General features: G+C 44.8%; 1 protein-coding gene across 3 annotated transcripts in view; it reads left to right on the top strand.

Moving 5' to 3' along the window:
* Positions 1-22,762, top strand: part of VWA3A (von Willebrand factor A domain containing 3A) — a 544,099-nt gene that overhangs the window by 227,719 nt on the left and 293,618 nt on the right. For all 3 annotated transcript variants that reach the window (XM_086940772.1, XM_086940773.1, XM_086940771.1), the window contains 3 exons: positions 2,927-3,046; positions 4,106-4,180; positions 10,756-10,900. In XM_086940772.1, coding sequence (XP_086796898.1) covers positions 2,927-3,046; positions 4,106-4,180; positions 10,756-10,900 — 340 coding nt within the window. The remainder of the gene's footprint in view (positions 1-2,926; positions 3,047-4,105; positions 4,181-10,755; positions 10,901-22,762) is intronic.

The raw sequence follows: 22,762 nt of genomic DNA, 5'->3' as shown, positions 1-22,762 counted from the left end.
GGAGGAGGAACGGCTTCACCGTCTAGACACTAAGAGGGTGGTGAGTTTCTACCTCGATAGGACTAAAGACTATTGTGTGGACGACCAGCTTTTTGTTGTATTTGCTGGCTGTAAGAAAGGAGAAGCGGTGCACAAGCGCACTCTGTCGAGATGGATAATCCTGTGTATAAAGATCTGCTATGCCCTTGCTGGTAAGGAACCTCCAGAGGGTATAAGGGCTCACTCTACTAGAGCAAAGTCATCAATGTCTGCTTTAACTAGGAGTGTACCTGTAGAGGATATTTGTAGAGCGGCAACTTGGGCCTCCCTCCACACTTTCGCGAAGCATTACTGCTTGGATTCCGAGGTGAGGAGGGATGGCCATTTTCCGCGCTCTATCCTTCAAGATTTCTTGGTATAGCAGAGTGGACACCCTCCTCCGGGAGTGGGGACTGCTGTGGTAATCTATTCACAAGGTGAGAAATCCACTGGCAGATGTATCTATCAGAAGAACAAGTTACTTACATTCAGTACCGCTTATTCTGGTAGATACAGTATCTGCCTGTGGATTCCTCACTGACCCACCCTTCTCCCCGTTGTCCACTCTTCTATACCTGCTAAGTGTATATTTTGGAAAAAAATTTAATGGGTATATTTATATGTTCATACATATTGCATTAATTTCACACTGTGTGTGCTGTTTTGAATACTGTGTACTATGTATACTATTACTGTTTATGTCGGTCCGTCCGTGTGCCTCGGGGGCACGGAAAAAAGGGCGGAACTGACGTCATCACGCCGACGAGGCCCTATTATGGACCCAGTGACGTCAGCGGGGTCGCGAGCGGAGTCGTACCCTCTGTGACGTCGTCCATGACCTCGCCGGCGTGGAGAGCTACAAAAGTTTCCGATTGGCTGCTGCGGAGGGGATATTCACAACTTGTGGAATCCACAGGCAGATACTGTATCTACCAGAAAAAGCGTTACCGAAGGTAAGTAACTTGTTCTTCTGGTTCGGAACCTCTCCATAGTGGCAGTGCACCTTCCAGGGGAGCAAAATGTGCGAGCAGACGCACTCTGTTGGCACTTCGAAGATCAGCCAGACTGGGTGCTACACGACAAGGTGGTGGCAGATATTTTCCAACAGTGGGGTCGTCCGTCAATAGATTTGTGTGCAGACACCAAAAACAAAAAATGCCACGCCTTCGCATCCAGATTCCACCGTCCAGGGACAAGGGGGAATGTGCTTTTGATGGATTGGTCAGAGAAATTTGCATACGCCTTTCCTCCTCTGCCTCTGATCCTGAAGGTGGTGTCCAAGCTCATCAGATCCAACATGAATATGAGTCTGATAGCTCCAGACTGGCCGCGTCAGTGGTGGTACCCGGACCTTCTGCAGTTGTCGGTACTCCCCCACAGGAGACGTCTTACAGAGCGGACCTGCTGACCAAAATGGACGGAAGGATTCTCCATCCCAGCCTTCCTTCACTGAACTTGGCAGCATGGCTCCTGAGGTCCTACAATATGGACACGTGAATCTGCCGCAGGACTGCATGCACATCCTGTAAGAGGCTAAGAGACCTTCCACGAGAGCGTTGTACGCTTTTAAGTGGAAAATATTCTACTTATGGTGTGTCAATATTCATTTTCATCCTACAAAGGGGCAGGAGGAGGTCATTCTTCCTTACCTCCTTTATTTAGTCAAAGCAGGTTTGAAATATTCCTCGATCAGGGTTCACTTGTCAGCCATTACGGCATACAGAAAATCCCCCAACCAACCTTCTTTTTTCCAATTGCAGTTGGTTAAGGATTTCCTGCAGGGGTTGAAGAAAGTGTATCCCCCCGGTTCGAACTCCTTCTTCTCCTTGGGTCTTGATTCTGGTGCTGTCTAGATTGATGGGTCCTCCTTTTGAGCCCATTCATAAAGCCACATTGCAGCACCTGACATGGAAGAATGCGTTCCTGGTGGCAATAATGTCACCTCGCAGAGTAAGTGAGATCCAGGCCCTGTGTGCTAAAGAGCCATATACTGTGTTTCACCACAACAGGGTAGTGTTAAGGGCTCACCCTGCTTTTTTGCCAAGGGCTGTACTATGACTCAAAAAATGCACCAAACTTCCACCAGGAGGCGCTGCGGTTGCTCAACCATATAGGGACTCTCACTGCGTTGCGTTGCCAGTGCGGCAAGGGTTTGTTGGGGAAAGGACAGAGTCCATAAGCTCTGTGAGTTCTAATCCCCAATCACATGCAGAGAACCGACAAGAGCGCCCGACAGCTGCCTCTTTGGGTCTCTGCACTCCTGAAAGACCACACAGCGCACAGACGCTCTACAGATAGGTCAGCGAAGCGCGGGAAGTAAAAGCAATCGGGCAAAAGTTGGGCACTCGGGCAAAACAAGAAATAACAACACCTTCACAAAACCCTGAAACAGTGAAAGCACAATATATGTTTTTTTAGGTCAGATAAGACAGGAATTATAGGAATGCACTTAACTGACGAGCAGTGAAGAAAGAAGATGCGGAATGGACGCTAAATAATTATATGCAATGGACTGATCTGTGATAGGACTATGGTTACCATGGAGACTACTTCCCTATGGTTGATGGGATGTGTAGTGTGTGATGTTATACTGTTTTGTTTAAATTCTTTTAATACTGCTGTGGAAATATAGTAAAGAAAGAAATGCATAATTCTCGCCTCCTTGGCCTTAACAGAATTGAAACGTTCCTTCTTGTTAGCTAGGACATTTTTCATTCACATCCAGGAGCTTTCCACTGAAATGTGTCTGATTGCAGCTTTCTTGAGGTTTTGTTGTTACCTAATTGTTTCACAGCCCCTTCCAGTTTGTCTACACATGTATTGTTACAAATAATGGTTTATGAACGTTTCAGTTCTGCCTGTTAATTCTGCATGTAGGTTAATTCTGAAAATAACATTTTGTTTTTAGGGTGGTGGTTCTTGTTGATATATCAGCGACCAACTCTATGTATATCATTCATATTCAGCATTCCCTGCGGCTTTTACTTGAGGAGCAGATGTCAGACAAGGACTACTTTAACATCATAGCGTAAGTAGAAGAGACAATGGTCAGTGATGCAATCCCTTTGGACAGCCTTAGTTAGTGGGAGGTTCCTGACAGACCATAAGACTGGTTTTCAATATATGATAGGGCCTTAGAAGCAGCCAGGAGGCAAGAATGGGGCTGTAAGATATCTGCAGCTAGATAGAGGCTCTACCAGATAATGCGTTACCGAAGGGAAGTAACTTGTTGATTTCTCCTCGTTATATCAGCCTCGGATAGGTTTACCATTTTGGTGCAAACCCATGTTTACTGTCTTTAGTAAATATGGATCTGCATTAAAATATATGAGTGGATGCACGGGAATGCCCATGCTCCACCCAGGTAACGCCTCTTTGACGCAAGGGAACACAAGGCAGCGTTATGCGCTGCCTTGTGCTTCTTTTTTTGTTTTTATAAAGTCACACTAATCAGACTTTGTTTGGGTTTGTAAACCCCAAAATATATTTTGAGTTACGGTTGCACCAAAAAAGTGGCAAAATCCCAACACAAAAACGTATTAAATCTTGGCCTAAATCTCGAAGGAAAAAAACATATTTAAAGTTCATCCAAAAAGTATCATTGTGGGAGACTGCTCTCAGAGTAGCTGGCAGGAGTTTCCATAGACAGTGGTTTGCACTCAGTATGTGGCCTGAAATAAATATTCACAGGGAAGGCACTAGGCAGGGTTTTGGTACTCAGACTCAAACAAACACTTTTTCATAAGGTGAATGTTCTTAAATTGAATATGTGTTGGCATGTGGGCGAATATAGAGTTTCTCAGTGTCCAGTGGCATTGTTTCCTCTACTGCACCCATAGAGAAGATATATAATACCAGCTGAGAGGATTGGATTATTTTGTTCTGGTCATGATTTAATATCAGTTAAGCAATGTAGCCAAGAGTCGATGCCAAGGGTAATTCCGCGGGAACAGAAGGATAAATGTTATATATGTTTGAGCCTTCTCAGGTAATTGTATTCCTGATTTGATGACACAGTTAATCTGTTAGTCAGACGCGATTTTGTGACTTCTCTAAAATAGTTTACAACCATTGTTTTTCTTTGTAGATTTGGAAGTGAAATTAATTCTTGGAAGCCAGAAGTTGTTCCTCCCACTACAGAAAATTTACAAAGTGCTTGGAAGTATGTTTCTCTTGAGCTATTTTGCTACATTCTTTAATGTTGTATTGAATATGGACAGACATAGTACATATGTGCTAACTGAAAGTAGGCTTTCTATATGTTGTTAAACTAAGTGTTATTCTTTTGTTAATTGTACTTCTTTTGTAAATATTGACAAGAAATGACTGGTAAGGCTGTTTCTCATAAATTGTATTTAAGGTCTGCTGTAGTCATTCAGAGCAGCACTAAGTATAATATCACAGAATATATTTGCTAGCACATATTTTTATACTTGCAAGATTTTAATTCTGATTGAGTCTTGAACAGTGGGTGACATATTGAGCATGTTGTTCAACAGGGTAGGTTATGAATGGGATCCACAGAACAACATGCTTCATCTGTGTGGTGTTTGATGTTTTTTCATATAGAAGGAGAGATTTCTAGATAGCTCCCTATCCCATTTTATAATGTTAGAGGAATGAGGGAATATGTTTCAGAGCCATTTTACAGCCTTCTCTTGTTCTGTAAGTGGTCACTCTCTATCCTCGTTTTTGTTCTTCAGTTTACATCACGAAGGATAGACCATCAACAATGAACAATTTCTTAAGCCAACGAATTGAAACATCACATGTTTTGGAGTTCCCTGAGGCTCAGCACTATCCCCAACTTTATTTAACTTATATGTTATGCCTCTGGCCAAGCTGATAAGGCCTCACGGTTTCTAGATGGTATCATATGCCGACGATACACAGATTGTCATCTCTATCTCCTCGAGTGTCAAAACCGGGGGGGGGGCAGAATTCACAATTTGTGGAAGCAAATCATGGGCCGGATGCGTCAGAACTATCTTTAATTAAACACTGAAAAAACGGAGGTAATGGAATTTAGGAATGGGCCACCACTCTGGGATCAATCCTTGGAGTTCCTATTAATGCAAATATAACGCATTGTAATCATGGTGTGGCTGGGATCTACATTGTGGAATAGTCTTTTCTGGGTTTCTTGTTTTAACACGTTAGAGATAATATTGACTTCCTGCCCTTTGTTTACATTGGCACAGGACCTGTGTAATCATTATCCACATTAGCCCATCATTTTAAAATTGAGGTGTATCACACGTCGAGGATAGATTACATTCTCCTCGATGTAAACTTGTGGAGCTTTGTGCGGGATATGGTGGTCTCACCCACAGCTGATAGCGATCACAATCCCCTTTCCCTGACTCTGCGCCCTTTGTGGCCCGGGGAACCTAGTGCGCGCACGCCCTCTAATCCAGCCTACACTTCAATAGTACGACCCACTAATTGTGGGAGGTGCCTGAAGTGGTGCAATGTCGCTATGGATGAGGGTAAATTGCTAGCTATAGGAGCGCTCATAACAACTGCACAGTCCAAATTGGACTTGTCCACCCAGATACCCAGTGAAGTGACAGCTCTTTTCTGTAATACAACCAATGCTCTGGGTAAATTCTTCCTTCTCCCAGTTAGAGATCCTCCAGCCGGGAAAGACAAGAGACTTAAGAACCAACCAGGCTGGTTTACCAAAAAATGTAGGGAGGATAATTCCGCCTTGATTACGGCTGTTAAAAGCAAATCCCCGTCAGAGATTAGGTTTGCTAGGAAAAAATATGCTCAGAGCATTAAAGCAGCTAAGAAAGAGTGGGAGGATAGGTATTGGTCTGATCTTATGGAAGCGAGCGCTGGCAGAGATTCTAGAGGGTTTTGGAATCTAATTAGAACCAGGATTAGACCAGATAGCACCCTAATTACATGCAACATCCCAGCCCAAACCTTGTACAACCACTTTCTCTCCCTTTACACCTCTGTTGAGACGAATCCTCAGTTAATTGTTAATAGCAGTCTCTGCACAGCTGAACCCCCGGGGGTCACATTAGGAGATCCATTTACCCCCAGAGAAGTTGAGAGCGTAATAAGATCCCTGGTGCCCCTTAAAGCTCCTGGACCTGATGGGTTACCAGGGGATCTTTTGCGTGCTAACTACAAAGAGTGGGGGAAGCTGGTCTCTTCCTTGCTTAACGCTATTAACAACGGCGCACCTGTCCCCGAATCTTGGAAAGGGGCGGAGGTCGTCCCAATATTCAAAAAGGGGTGTCGGGACGATCCCGCCAACTATAGGCCTATAAGCCTTATTGACTCAACCCAAAAGGTGGCGGGCAAAGTGATTTTGGGGAGGGTGCTCCAGTGGGTAGATGACAACAACATTCTGTCGGACTACCAAGCTGGCTTTCGATCCGGAACTGGGACTATAGAACAAGTCTTTAGACTGGTTCTTCTTTAGGGGAAGGTGGTGGTACTGGGCACGGGCAGTCTTTATTTGACCTTCATAGACCTGAAGACTGCCTTTGACCTAGTACCAAGGGAGGGGCTGTGGAGGGTTTTGTCTGAGATGGGGTTGCCGCCGTATATCCTGTCCTTATTAGTGAGGCTCCACGTTGACAATTTTGCGCGGGTGCCATGGGGCACGCATGGTGAAAAAACGGACAGGATCCCAGTGGGGAGGGGTGTCCGTCAGGGATGTGTGCTCGCTCCCACTCTGTTCTCTCTTTATGTGAACGGAGTGGTTGAGCACCTGCTTAGAATTCCTGCAGATGCACCGTCCCTGGCAGGCAAGCGTATCCCTACATTACTTTTTGCTGACGATACCCTCCTCATTTCAAAGACTCCTATGGGCCTGCAGAGCCTCCTTAACAGCTTCCAGGAGTTCTGCTCACTTAGGGGCTTGATTATTAACACCAATAAAACCAAATATTTGGTTTTGAACCCCCCAAAAAAATGGCTCGCCCCCCGGTGCTGAATTCCGAGCCCTTGGAGAGGGTAGCCGAATTCGACTACCTAGGAATCCGTCTAACGGACTCAATGCACTGGAATTCGCACATTCAAAAGATGATACTTGGCCATAAAAGGGTGAGTGGTGCACTCCTAAAGGAGCAACGCTCCTCCTCAACTAAGCCTATTGCCTCAGTAGTGGAGATCTATAAAGCAAGAGGGGTTAGTTCTGCTTTGTATGGGACGGAGCTGTGGGGCACGTGTAACCTTGAAGCCCTAGCTAGATCAGAGTGTAAATTTTTGAAGGACTTGATGGCCCTCCCGCAGATCACCCCTACTGTACCCGTTTTAATGGACTTGGGATGCAGACCGATTAAGGACCAAGCCCAATTACACCCCTTGCTACTCTGGGCGCGCCTGTGGCGTGTGCCCGAGCTGGCCTCATATGCAGAAGCTCTGTCAGAGGTGATGCTAATGGAGGACTGGTCCAAGATCAAGTGGTTGAGGGACGTGAAAGGGTTGCTTGGGGATATTGGTCTTGGTGAGGTGTGGGGGTCCACGACTGCCCCCCCAAAGCCGTCCTAAAGAAACTGTACTGGACTTGGATTTCTTGCAAAATCTCTACGGACTCTAAACATTGTAAACCGACTTTAGACTTTATGAAAATCAAGGATGTGGTGGTTTATGAACTGTACCTTGATATTATATCCAACCCCCTAGATCCTGCCCTGTACTTTAAATTTAGAATAGGGACGCTTCCTGTAAATGAATTGTTAGCACGTTGGAAAACTCCCTATCATCGATCTCCTTTCTGTGCGACATGTCTAACGCGTGTTGAGTCGGTTGCCCACCTATTTTTTGAATGTCCGGCCTATCTAGCGCCGAGGCGGCGGTGGCTTAAAATACTATGTAGTCACCTGGGCACACGGCAACACAAAGTGGCCTTACGTATTTTAATGTCCGACACATGTACTTTGTTCGTTTGTGGTGTATCCAAGTTCCTAAAATGGTCTTGGTTAATTTGTTTAAAAAGGCTTGCTTTGTCAATCTAATACTTGTCTTAACTGCTCTAACAATGCTTTTATCTTGTAAATTGAATGTGCTTGTAAATATTGTTTTTAATCCATTGTATTATGCTTTTATGATATTCTTTTATATCGAAATACAGCCTTCAATCAATCAATCAAAATTGAGGTGTTTATTGCCATGTTTTTTCACTAAAGACTAGTGTGGACAGCGCACATAAAAAAATTGTTGAGTTTTAGAGGTATATGAGTGGGCTGGAAGATCATGTATGCCCTTTCATTGACAATTTATGTATTGAGAAACACTACCCTTTTCCTTTATCCCTTTTCTTATGCTCATCAACAGTCCTGATGAATGATTTACCAATTGCTAAAATATATATATGCAAATGTTTGGTGTTGGTGTGTCTACAAGTATACCTAATCTCATTGTAACAGGTGACACAGTCATCATCTCATTGATGATGCCAAACAAGTCCCCTGTAGATAGTATGGATAGGTGGTTATTTGACTGTTTCAACCTCCTTAGCTTCCTCCCTCCCTCCCCCGTATGCCTAATTATAATGCTTTGCTTGTATCTTTATGCATCCTTATGTCCTGCTATGTAATGCAACTATGTATGTAAAACTATGTATGTATGTGTATGTAAAGCGCTCTGATACCCCCGGGTCTAGCTAGCGTTATATAAAACTTATAAAAAAAATACATTAAAATATGTAGCCTGGTACTTAATGCCAGATGCTTATTATCTGGCATGAGCAAAATAATTTGCAAATAGTTGGTTCTCTTCTCTATATGTAGTTAAGCTCAGACAAACTAAAGATGATGATATTTTGCTTTCCCCACCTGAAGAAGCCCATGAGACAGAAACGTGTTGGGCTGATTATTATGCTTTAGCAGGGAGACAGTCACTAAGCAGTACTAAAAAGACCAAAATGGATATGTGTGATCATTTTGGTATGGCAGAGCCAAGCTAAAATTCGAAATGTTTGGCCAAATCTGTAAAGTGCTTTTCAATCAATCAATCAATCAATCATGGGCATTTGTAAAGCGCGCTACTCACCCGGAAGGGTCTCAAGGCGCTGTGGCAAACCCACAGATTCATGAAGTCACAGGCTCAGGTAACCAAAGACACACCATTTTAAGGTACTAAAGTGAATTTGTGATCCAGTCCAGAAAGGGTTTTTTACAGAATGCTCCACTCTACTGTATCTTTGTGGAAAAAAGGAAAAGCACCCCGGGCCACGCTCATGAAAAAAACTGTAAAAAGTGGGAGCAGCGATATACTCTCTGCTTCAGATTACACTAACTTTTTTCCTTTTAACAAGCATTCCTAGAAATATCCTGGAAAGCTAGTCCTGCCGCAGGTTTCCAATTGTACTTCTGGAAATATCATGTCACATATCCCGTGTAGTCCAATTATAGCCTATGTGCTCAAAGTAGAATACTGCAAATTGGGGAATGGAGACCCAATGCAAATACACTTATTTCCCTTTTTCTTCCCAGAGAATGTTTTTTTTGCTCATGTTGAAATACCCCACCAAATGTGAGGCTAATCCGTTCACCTTCCTAGGCTGCAAGGGTAGTTAGTCTAGACTCTGGATGGAGTAAATGTCAAAACATACCTAAGGTGGTAAAGGGTGAATATGAGTTTATGAATACCCACAAAATATACATGTCTGTGGGCATTTCAAAACTTTCCCTTTGTACGCCCTCTTTCGACCCCTGAGCAGGATTTACTACTGCGGATCTGTCCATACTCGTGGGGAAGAAATTCAAAGTAGTAATTGCATTTACATCTGCCAGACATCTTTGTATAAATGTCTGGCTGAATAAATTGAGGTCTTTTTTCCTTAAACATACGTTTATAGCTGAATATCCCTTAGTGAAATTGACCCCCCTATGGCCAACCCTGTGTGACTAAAATATGTGCAAAAAGAGGAATGTCTGTGTTACTTTTCCCGTTACATCCCATTATTTTCTCTGCCTCATGACCCTGGCCATTGCCATCTCCACACTCCTTTTAGTTGTTTTGCTCTCCTTCCTTCATGGTGTTGGCAACAAAGGTTTTCTCTGTGTGACCAGCCAACCCTTGGAAAGCACAATAGTAGCAGTTTGTTGATTTTTAAGTATTCATTTTTTTATGCACTGTTGGATTTTAGTGCTTACCATTCTTTAAAACGTTGTGGACGATTGCTGGTACTACAAGTCGTCTTTCGTTCATAGTGACTTACAGAATATTCTTGGAACTTGACCATTTGTTAGCCAACGCTAGACTCAAATTTATGTTGTTTTTGGCCGTAATACTTTTTTTTAACAGGATCTGTTTCGCTTGATTACTTTTGTACAATATACCAAGTAGGGCCCAGAGGTGGTGGTCAGCAGTGGCGGCTTGCAGAGGTAATGCTGTTGGGCGGTGAGGTGGGGGGGCAGGGCTGTGTGGGGGGAAGTGGAATCTGACAAACTACGGCAGATATTTATTTCTTAATGTACGCTCACCTTTGCTGTCGTACGTCGGACTCCACTGCTCCTCCACCCAGCCCAACCTCCGCCCCGCCAAACCGTCCCACAGCGTTACCTCTGCGAGCCGCCACTGGTGGTCAGTCAGTCTCCGCTCAGTGCCATCAGTCTCTCGTTTTCCCTCACAGAGCAGGTTGCATCTGCCTGCTCTGTATTATGTGCTTGTGGTATCAATACATTTCCTTGTCTGGCCTTGTAATTACACAAACTGTGATGTACTAAATCAGCAACTTTAATATGACGTTGTAACATAATCCTGTTGTAGATGGGTGTTAAGCCTGCAGTGTGAAGGTGGCAGAAATTTCATGGGGGCCCTAAGAAGAGCAGTCGAGGTAAATTTGGTTGATAAGGACACCAGTGAATCCCAAGGCCTTTATCTGTTTACAAGTGGTGTTCCAGACCAGGAACCGGTGAGTAACAAAGTATGTGTATGTACTTGTTTTTTTCTTTTCTTTTTTGCAGTTTTAGGTTGCGTGAACTTAGACCGAGGGCATGATAGCACTTTACAAGAGAACCTTATTCTACTTCAGTGGATTAAGAAGTCTTGGTGAGTAAAAGATGAACACCTGAAGAACAGTCATTAATTTAAATATTAATAAAGATGAATTACAGGGAAACCTGCAAACCCTGTGCAGAAACCTATCTCTTATTGTTTTATTGCAGTCTAGTTGCTACACCACTAGACATCTTTAATATAAAAAATGTCACACCTCCTCTACTAGACCCAGTATATAAACCTACCTCTACTTTAAAATAAAAATTGCAGTATAGTTGCTACTTTGGCAGTCACCTGTAATAAGAACATTATATATCACCATTGTAGGATATATTGAGATGTCACAACTGTAATAAATTATTAAAGTTGAGTAGGCGTGTCAATATATATATATATATATATATATATATATATATATATATATATATATATATATATATATATATATCCAAACACGTGAATTCCAAAGAATCAACCAAATGAGCCGCCACTCACAGCCAGTGTTCTCAGCAAACGTTTTTATTTTCTATTTTCTTTTTTTCGGACCGTGAGCAAGGTAGATGTAACTACCGAAACGCGTTGGTTTTTCTGTGCTAAATAGAAAATATAAACGTTTGCTGAGAACACTGGCTGTGAGTGGCGGCTCATTTCGTTGATTCTTTGGAATTCACCTGGTTGGATTTACTAGCGGCTTGGTTCGGCCGCAGGAGCTACGCACCGCTAAGCAGCGCCATTACGGGGGAAACAGGAACCACCGAGTTGGATATATATATATATATCACCTCACCTCTCCAGAAGGAAAGAAGTGAGCCGCACACATCGCGGTTAATTATAAAATTTTATTTTGTTTCATCTGCGCTCGATTTGTCCTAATGCATTCCAGCCCCACTTGAGCCTTCATCAGAGGAGGAGCACGGCCAACATCATATATATATATATATATTGACACACCTGCTCAACTTTTATATATATATATATATATCCAATAAAGAAGTTGTCATCAGTATCCATAAGACAACAAGCTGAGGCCCAGTTGCATTCAAGGTGAGTTATTAATGGCAGAAAACACCCAACGCGTTTCGCAGCCGCAGCCGCTTGAGCACTCGTCATCAAGCGGCTGCGGCTGCAAAAACTTCTTTATTGGATTGACGGGGGTAAGGCAAACCCCGCTGTGGCCCGCCTTTTGAAAGTGGCGCGGGTTCATTTCGCCATTGTTTGTGGTAATATATATATTCAGCCACATTTGTAACTGGTGCAACTTATGAAGGCGAGATATCGGGTTGGGAATGAAATGTTATAACGGTAAAAAGCATTGGCTGTGCCTAAACGTCGACTTTTGCTTTTGAAAGGCGAGACCTTCTGGCTTTGTGCCCGCACTTGTTTATAAAAAGCGAAGAACAAGAAGCTCCTAATCCTGCAGTCACCTAGATTTACAGAATGCTATTACTGTTTTTCTATATTATTCTTTAACAACTTTTTACAGTTCCTCATAGTACTCTTAACAATTGAGGTGCCAGCTAATTCAATTTGTCACATCTAAATAAATCGTTTATTTTATTTATATTATTTTTTAACTTTTTCATCATTGTCATGCAATGCTGTGCATTATTTTTATTGTGTCATTTTGGCAATGAAGTGCCCTCCAGGCACAAATTATAACTTGTGTTTTGGGCGTTACCTTAAATATTTTAAGGTACAACCGGTAACTTATGGAGCTACTTGATGCATGCTTCATAGCACTGTACGTATCCCAGGCCAAATCACAAAATTGCATTGATGCATTTTTTACGTACATTTTTACTGGTCAGCTATTGCAGAAGATCTAATTCTCCACTATTGGGGTATCTTTCATAGATTCACCTGCTTGAATCATTCCCCATCGTCGAAATGGGAGTCCCATGGTACATAAAAATTAGTAAGAATTACTCTAACATTAAGGTTAATAGAAAAAAAACATTCACTTTAATATCTCGTCTGAGTCATTAGGATGGTCATTAGGATGGTCCAAACTCCAGCCAATCAATAGAACCCTCTCCACAGAGGCTCCAGGCTTTCAGATTTTCTACTGTACGTCGTATGAAGGGAGTCTCCCTGAGCTCTGCTCAATACTTTCTCTTGGCCTTCTGGATTTCTTCAGATCTACAATCCAACATATCTTCTTCTAAAAGATCTCTCTTCAGGCATTGTGATTCTTGTGGAAAACTAACACTTCATTCAGAGGACCCCCCACAAGAAGTATCTATTGCCTTCACGTTGAACACCAGGTGAGAGACTGCATCACCACACCTCAAAACATGAAGACCAGCCTTCATCTTGTAAAAAAGAACCAGCCTCTCTTAAGGGTCAGTCTGTGCCCTCTACTCCTTCTAAATCTTCTTAAAAAATAAAGCAGGCTTCAAGGTCACTTCCTGAGACAACTTTACCTTACAAAATAGATGCTCCGTCAACGAACCTGAAAGCAGAGGGTACAGATTCTCCAGTATTGGGGTGTCTTTCATAGATTCACATGCCTGAATCATTCCCCGTCGTCTAAGTGGGAGACCCACGGTACATAAAAAAGCAATAATATGCCATAGCATAGAAAAAACTTGGTAATTCCAACCGGGAAGTAAATTAGCCCCAGCTACAGGAGAAAAAACTTCCACACTCATGACTATCCTAGTCATTTTGTATAGCCCAAACTGCAGCCAATCAGGTGACAGCACCCACCAGAAGGTTCTCCCCAGAGGCTCAGGCTCTCAGATTTTCTACCGCACGTCGTGTGAAGGGAGTCTCCCTGAGCTCTGCTCAGTCCTACTCTATTTTCCTTCATGAATCAGGTTTTGAAGATGTCTTCATCTAAGAAATCTTTATTCAGGCCTCGTGACTCTCGTGGTAAGCTCCAGCGTTTTAAAGAAGATCCCCACAAGAAGTGCATTTACTGCCTATACCCTGACCATCAGGTGAAGGACTGCAAGATATGCAGGACCTTCCCTCAGAAGACCCTCAGGGACAGAGAGGGCTGCCTGCTTTTGTGGCTACAAAAGCCAAAGGATCAAGATTATCCTGCTTCTGAGGTAGGCAGTATTGCTTCTGGGTCTACTACAGCTTCTAGAAAGAGAGCTGCTGAGGAGGTGTTGTCTTCTCCTGGGGCCAAGATTGTAAAGAGGCAACAATCTTCTAAGGGGTCTGAGAGGCCATCCACTTCTAAGGCTACTCCCCCTACTAAGGGCAAACTTGGACCATCCATACCCCGAGAAGAACAACTAAAACATTACCTCAAAAGACGACTTCTGAGAAGACTTTACCTTAGAAACAGACCCTATCGTCGACGATGCCGGCGTCAACTCCTTCGTCGACGAAGATCCCCGTTGACGCAACATCTACGGTAACTTTCACTTCACCTAAACCTGAGATGTTAATGTCGACAGCGTCTTCACCATCGACGATGGTCTATGTCGCTGGCAGGCCTATCTCGTCGACGAAAGAATCTTCATCTGCAATCGTCACACCCCGTCGGGGGCCAAGCTGAAGAAGATTCTGTCGACGATAGCTTTGTCGACGCCACCGTCGACGGTTGCTCCATCGCCGTCGACGAGCATCCCGTCGTCGACAAGCTCGTTGACGACTCCTGCACCGTCGACCAAGACTCTATCATCGCCGAAGACACCGTCGTCGACAAAGAAACCATCGTCGACGAAGACACAGTCGTCGACGAAACCTTCCTCGTCGGCTAAGACAACTCAATCGTCGATGAAGACCTCTTCATCATCTGGAGCCAAGCCCCCGTCGACGAACCCGTCGATGAGGCCTCTGTCGATGCTGCAACTGTCTACATGTACCACCATGCAGGTTTGGTCACCGCCTACGGTTTTTATATCAACACCAAACCGTGTTTCAGAGACGCGGTTCTGGCCTAGAACCTTTATCTCCTCTACGCCTGTCACCTCAAACGGTACCCCTTCAGGTCCCTGACAAGTTACTGGACTCTGAAGATACTGAGGAGGATTCTGACATGGATGAGCTACGAGTCCTTCAGAATTAAACATCAAATACCAAGAGGACGATCAAGATGACCAACATTCGCCTGAGCATGTGACATCACCTGTTACTAATGTCCCCTCAGCTCAGATGCCAGTAGCATTGCTAACAAATCTACAGCACATGCCAAATGATTATTAGAGGCGTTTTCCACCGCCTGAGCCAGCGGATTCTGTGCCTCCTACACCTGTAGTGCAAACGCCCATATCGGATTTAAGACCTCCAAGGTCTCCTCCAACTGTAGCGTCCCATCAGCCTGAAGAACAACATTCTTCTGACGAAGAAGAGAGAGAAGAAGTGGAAGTCGATGACGGATCCATGATGTCGAGTGGGATGATTATCAGGTCCAAACACCTTCTCCTATACCTCCGGTAACCGCTGATTCACCTCCAGTAGACGTGGGAGGATTCCATCTTCTAATGGAAAGAGCTACAAAACGCTTCCATATTGACATGGAGACTACACAGCAGGAATGCTTCCTCTATGATTTCAAGGACCAGCCAAGGAGGCAGGTTAAGTCTATACCTATTATAGATTTCATCTGGAAAGAGGGAGTTAAAGTTCTGTCTACTCCTGCATCTATCCCTCCAGCACTGCCGAGGATAGATTAAAAATGTAAGGCTCCTGAATACTCCCCAGCTTGTCTTATAGGTCACCTGAAATTGGATTCGGTGATCATACAGGCAGCACAGAAGCGATCTGGAAATCCTTCCTCTCCAATTGCAGCCCCACCGGATAGAGACGGCAGGGGTCTGGATGCTATTGGAAAGCGTGTGTCAACAATGGCAGCAACTACAGTCGGGCTGCCAACTCATTAGCCATTCTGGGTAGATATGACCGGCAAATGTTGTCTGACATCTCGCCATATGTCAACATGCTTCCAGAGCCCTCCAAGTCATAAGCTCTGAAAATACTGCAGGAAGGTGAAAGGATCTCGGCTGAGATTAACTCTGCAGTTAATGTATCTTCAACTGGATTCAGGCAGTTAGCAGGAGCTGCTGTCTTGCTCAGGCAAGGCTGGCTAAGAGCGACTTCGTTCCGCCAGGAGGTTCAGGCTAAGGTGTTAGACATAATTTACGACGGGGAGTTTTTGTTTGGCCCGCAAGTAGAGGGATGACTTGCAGACAATCAAAAAGGACACGGAGACAGCTAGATTCCTGGGCACCTTACAATTTCGGAAGCCGCCCTTTCGAGGTGTGAGAGGACGTGGATCGTCCTCTAATAGAGGAGGTTATAATCAGCAGTCCTCCTACAGACAAGGGAATCAACGTTACCAAACCCAACGTTACCAGTCCTACGGCCAGCGCAACACTAATTATTCCCAAAACAAAAGAAAGCCTGCCTACCACGGAAAGGATAAAAGACAATGAGTGTCATCTCCTGCCACCGCTACTGCCGCAGTCTCACATAAAAATTGGAGGAAAGATCTCAAAATTCTACTCAAAATGGTCCTCAATAACATCAGACAGGTGGGTCTTGGAGTTTGTGGCCAAGGGCCATGCCCTCGAATTCGAAAAGTTTCCTCCAAACGTCCCTCCAAGGGGCCCACCTCCTGCTCATCTCAAAGAGTTGTTTTCCCAGATCAATTTGATGTTAAAAAAAAAGGAGCAATCAAAAAGGTTCCTTAGGTTCAGAGAGGAACAGGATTCTACTCCAGATTCTTTCTAATAAAGAAAAAGTCTGGGGAATGGCATCCAATCCTGGATCTCCGTGCCCTGAACAAGTATTTGAAAAGGCTAACGTTCCGGATGCTATCACTCCAAGAAATACTGCATCTTCTTTCGGCGGGAGAATACATGGCCCTCCAAGATGCGTATTTACACATCCCCATTTTACCTCATCACAGGAAGTTCCTGCGATTCAGAATGGCTGGCAGAGATTATCAGTTCAAGGTACTCCCCTTTGGGCTGCGTTCGGCACCCAGGGTGTTTACAAAGGTCCTGGCTCCGGAAGAAGCACACCTCCGGCTGGAGGGAATACAAATATTTCCCTATTTAGACGACTGCCTTACCAAGGCGAGTTCTTACGCAGACACAGACAACCATATCCAGCTGTGTCTGTCTCTCTTCCAGTCACTGGTTCTCTCCATCAATTTCAGCAAGTCACAGCTGGAACCATCCCAAAGACAAGCTTTCTTGGGGGCAACCTTGAACACACAGCTGGTCCGGGCTTTCGTATCGGACGAGAGGCAAGAAAGAATACAGGACATGGCTCAGATTTTACTCTCAAGAAAGTCAGTTTTAGTCCGACAATTCAAGTCTTTTCTGGGGATGGTCTCTTCTTGCATTCCTTTGATACCGAACTGCAGTCTCAGGATGAGGCCTCTTCAAGAAGAACTCAACCTGCAATGGCTGCAGGTCTCCGGCTCATTCAAGGACCTCATCCAGATCACCCCTCGCATCTGAGGTGCTCTTCTCTGGTGGATTCAAAAGAGAAATTTAAAACAGGGTTGCGCGTTCCTCCAAGACGCACCAAACTTTACTATCTCCACGGACGGATCCCTCGAAGGTTGGGGAGCACATCTTCAAGGGCTGACGGTCAGCGGGAGATGGAGTCCTCAACAGAAGGTCTGGCACATCAATCTTTTGGAATTAAGAGCCATCTTCCTAGCCCTCAAGTCCTTTCGCGCAATCGTTCAATGGGCCACAGTATTGGTTCGCACAGACAATACTACAAGCATGCACTATTTGAACAAACAGGGAGGAACAAGATCGGCTCTTCTGTCTCAGGAAGCCCAAGGGCATGGGCAATACGAGACAGAATCAATCTTCTGGTGGTCCATGTGCCGGGAACGACAAACGTTCTGCGGACACTCTCAGCAGGACAACAGTGTCCACCCACGAATGGGAACTTCATCAACCAACGGTGGACCGGATTTTTCAACAGTGAGGTCATCCAGATCTAGACCTCTTTGCGACCAAGGAGAACAGCAAATGCCGGTTCTTTGCAAGTTGGCATCCCCACAAGGGCTCTCAAGGGAATGTGTTTTCGATCAACTGGTCTCAAATATATGCTTACGCCTTTCCTCCGATACCGTTGGTTCCCAGAGTTCTCCGGAAGATGAAAAAAGAACCGTGTCGCCAGATTCTCATTGCCCCCAGGTGGCCTCGCCAATACTGGTTCACCGAGCTCCTTCACTAATCTGAGTGAGAACCAATTCAGTTTCGACCAATACCGGATCTCCTCTCCATCCAGTATGGTCAGATTTACCATCCATACCGACTTCTCTGAAATTAGCGGCTTGGCGCCTGAGTACCTTGAATTCGCCCATCAGAATATCTCTGCAGATTGCAAGGAGGTACTAGTCAAAGCAAGAGCACCTGCTACGATAAAAACATACAGACTTAAATGGAAGAGATTCTGTATCTGGTGTCACTTGGCTGGGATTCATCCCTTTAAGGCTAAGACAGAACAGATATTGCCTTTTTTCTTACATCTGGCAAAATCGGGATTATCTCACGCAACTCTATAGGTTTTCCTAGCAGCCATTTCAAGGTATCGTCAGGATGGGTCCACTTCACTTTACTCTTCAAGAATAATACAGCAATTCTTTAAAGGACTTTTCAGAATGTTTCCTCCGGTACGTCGTCCACCGCCATCGTGGCATCTCAATGTAGTGTTAGCGCAGCTCATGCGCCATCCTTTTGAACCAATTCACAGAGTGGATTTGAAATTTCTTACATGGAAAGTATCGCTTTTGTTGGCTTTGACTTCATCTAGAAGAGTCAGTGATGTCCAGGCTTTCACGGTCCATCCACCTTTCTTGCAGTTCACGTCAGATTCAGTAGTGCTCCGCACGAACCCAAAATTCATGCCTAAGGTGCCTTCGGACTTCCACCTGAATGAGCCAGTCATCTTAAGGACATTTTTTCCTAACCCGCAATCCCCTGCGGAAAGGGCATTGCATACACTATGCATCAAGAGGTGTTTAAAGTTATATTTACAATACGCAAATCTGATCAATAGTTTGTCGCCTATGGAAAACTTCGTCAAGGTCATGCAGTGTCTAAACAAACAATAGCAAGATGGATCTCTGCAGCTATTGACTTTTGCCATATACAAGCAGGAAGTCCTTTGCAGGCAGCTCCAAGGGCTCACTCTACGAGAGCCATGTCTTCCTCGACTGCTCTTTTCGCTGGAGTTCCTCTTCAGCACATCTGCAGAGCAGCAACCTGGGCCAGCAGGCATACTTTCACCAAGCACTATTGTTTGGATGCCGCCAGCGAGACTGATGCGTCAGTGGGTCAAGCAGTTCTGCGTAATCTTTTCAGATAAGGTGAGCCTCTGTTTCCCTCCTCCTCTTACTTATTCATGATTATTATTATGTACATGCTCATGTAACTGCACTTTTCATGCTTTTAGAAATGCAACTTTTCTATTATATGGTTATGTGCTTTTTCATATGTACAGGCTTATGCTACAAATAGTGTCTTCCAAGCACGGATATGTACTGCTATCTACTCTGATTCAGGCATGTGAATCTATGAAAGACACCCCAATACTGGAGAAGAACAATAGTTACTTACCTGTAATATGTGGTTCTCCAGTATTGGTGTCTTTCATAGATTCACATGCCACCCGCCCACCTCCCCGCAGAGGCTCATATGCTACATTGGTTTACCATCACTCCTGTGCGAGAAAATCTGAGAGCCTGAACCTCTGGGGAGAACCTTCTGGTGGGTGCTGTTGCCTGATTGGCTGCAGTTTGGCTATACAAAATGACTAGGATAGTCATGAGTGTGGAAGTTTTTTTCTCCTGTAGCTGGGGCTACTTTACTTCCTGGCTGGTATTACCAAGTTTTTTCTATGTTATTATGGCATATTATTGCTTTTTTATGTACCGTGGGACTCCCACTCCGACGACGGGGAATGATTCAGACATGTGAATCTATGAAAGACACCAATACTGGAGAACCACAGATTACAGGTAAGTAACTATTGTTCGTCTGGGTCACTTCAGGGTGACCAAGTGCTCACTGAACGAATACCCACTGATGTCGGGTGCTTCAGGTGCGAAGAAGGGATGTTTGACTCTACAGCCACGAAGACCAGGAGACTCAACACGCAATGGGGAGTCAGGGCACGTCTGGAGCAACCAGGAAAGCCCAACTCAATTCAAGAAGACCCTCAGGAGGACCCACAGGCTGAATGACCAGGAGTTGCGAGGGGACCTCGAGCAAGATCACAAAGTACCAGTCCACGGAGGACTCAGTGCGAGGGGGCCGAAGTTCTTTGGTGGAAATACTGCTCAGGGTCAGGACTACAGGGAGTCCAATGCACAACCTCGGGAATTGCCAACAAGCATATGCACTTGCAAAAGTACACAGTGCACAGGGGTTCGGGTTAAGCGGTCCCCACGAGGGATACTGGTCTCAAACTCAGTCAGAGGGCAGCACAACCTCAAGGAAATGCGGAACCCACCTCCTGTGTTGTTGCTGGAGTATTCGGAGTCTGTAGGAGCTCAGGACCAGCAGACCAATCAGATGCATTACGGTGCCTTCGAATGAAGGGGGGTGACTCCTTCACCCCAAGGGAGATTCTTCTGTTGTCCTTAGTGCACCACAGGTCATGGTCACGGAGCCTGCATGGAGCAAGGGCTCAGACAAAGATTTGGACGGAGAGGGAGACAAAGTCGGGCCCAGTCGAGGTCCAGCGCAGTCCAGAGTGTCCAGACGATCGAAGGTCAGTGGGTTCTTCTTGTAGAATCTTGTCCACGTAAAATCTAAAGTCTTACAGCCAGGTAAGCCCTTTTGTACCCACAGGAGAGGTTTGGAAAGATTCAGGGGACCCTCCTAGGGGAGGGTCAGGACAGTGGGGAGGTTACTCCCATGTCCTTGATCCAGTTTTGGGCCAGAGCAGGAGCCAACTGCTCCCAGAACTAGTTTGAGCTGGAATACGCACAGGGACACCAAATGTGCCCCAGATGCAGACTTTCAGGCACTTCGGAAGTCCACCCACTCAGCCCCAATACAGTAAATCCTGTCTGGGAGGTGGTCACACCTCCATGTGACAGGATGCCTATTGTGCTGCCTTCGTCTGCTCGAGCTTGCCTCAGCAGCAGGAGGGCAGAAATGCCCCTCTGGTTGGCAGCATCCATTTTGTGCTGACCTGGTCGAGAAGGCTGGCACCGGAAAGACCAGTGACCCCACGAAGCTCGCTTCTTAAGGTTGGAATCGTACCTCCCACACCGGTTACCGTGTGGAGGTATGATTCCAAGGTGTTTGATACCAAACACGACATACTTTGTTTCAGCTGTTTTTGAGATAGCATTTACCTCAAGGTATTAATGCATCTCTACCTATATGTCGGGCTGAGTCACAGACAACCCGGGAGGATGCTCAGGGGCTCTGCTCATGCAGGGGCACCCTCCCACGTAAAACCCAGCACCCTGCCTTCAGAATTGTTAAGGTCCTGCTATAGGGGTGACTTATACGTTTTAAGTTTAGTGATCTATAGATATAGTAAACCTATATCTTAAAGTAAGTGGTGCAAGCACCAGCTTACACAGGCTGCAGTAGCAGACCTGTAGTTCCATTTTGCATGGCCTCTCATGGGTGGCATAATACATGCTTCAGCCCATGGAAGGCCTCTCGGGTATCTATGCCCTGGGTACGTGGGTACCATATACTTGGGACTTATAAGGGTACTCCAATATCTAATCTGTAGTTTACCAAAGTACATGACATAATATTTCAATGAGAAAGCAGATAGACTGGCGTCCTGGTTAGCAGGATCCCAGTCAGACTAGTCAAAACAGTGTAACATCAAACACAAAAGTGGGGGTAACCTTAAGAAGCAGATCCTACTTTCCTATAACATCCACTTTCTCTTCACCTCAGATGAAGATGATCATGTCATCGGCATCTTTTCAGTTGACGTCTGTGAGGGTAAGACCGTCATTGACAACAACTTTGTATTCTTCATCGACGAAAAAGAAAGAACTCCTGTTAGGACCTTCGTCAACGGAAACTTCGTTGACGCCGCGTCCGTCGGCGGCTCTCACAAAAAAGTCTTTCTTGTCGACAGTAGCGTCGTCGACGGAAGGCATAGACTTTGGATCCAGATCTTCGTTGACAAACTTTGTCAACATCAGGACCGTCGACGGAAGGAATGTAATCAAAAACTTAATCTACAACATCCTCGTTTGTGATTTGCTTGACATCGTCGTCGATGCTAGTTTCGTCAATGAATCTGACTGCATCCAAAGATAATGCAGAATTTCTACCTAAGAAAAGACCTTCTCAGGAAATAAAATTACCCATCCGCACTTCCCCAAGTGAGGTGATTCCCTGTCCCGAGAGGAAATTTTGAATTATGGAGAAGATGAGGAGGAATTAGAAGAAGATGGGATGTTTGGGGTGGCTAGCAGTCCATCTGACCTTCTCATTAAATGCAAGGAGGATGAAGATGAGGACTATGTGTATTACCCTGAAGTCACCAACCAGGAGAGGCAAAGGGAACAAACTATTTATTATATTTTATTTTGAAAGTTTTATATAGCGCGAACAAGATCTTTGCAGATATCAGAGCGCTTTACAAAGAAGGGGTACGAACAGGAGAGTGAATAACAGGCAATTGGGCATAGCGTAGTTGTAGGTAATAAGTTGGGTGGGGTAGGTACATGAGGGAGCATAGTCAAACAGGTATGTCAAACATGTTAATAGTACAAATAAGTGGGAGCATAGACAATCAGGTAAGTCGATAATACAAGTAATACAAATAAACAAAGGGATCAAACAAGTAGTACAGATCGATG

Source organism: Lissotriton vulgaris, chromosome 10 (assembly GCF_964263255.1).
Source record: "Lissotriton vulgaris chromosome 10, aLisVul1.2, whole genome shotgun sequence".
Lineage (NCBI taxonomy): Eukaryota > Metazoa > Chordata > Amphibia > Caudata > Salamandridae > Lissotriton > Lissotriton vulgaris.
This window is presented reverse-complemented; position numbering and strand designations above follow the sequence as displayed.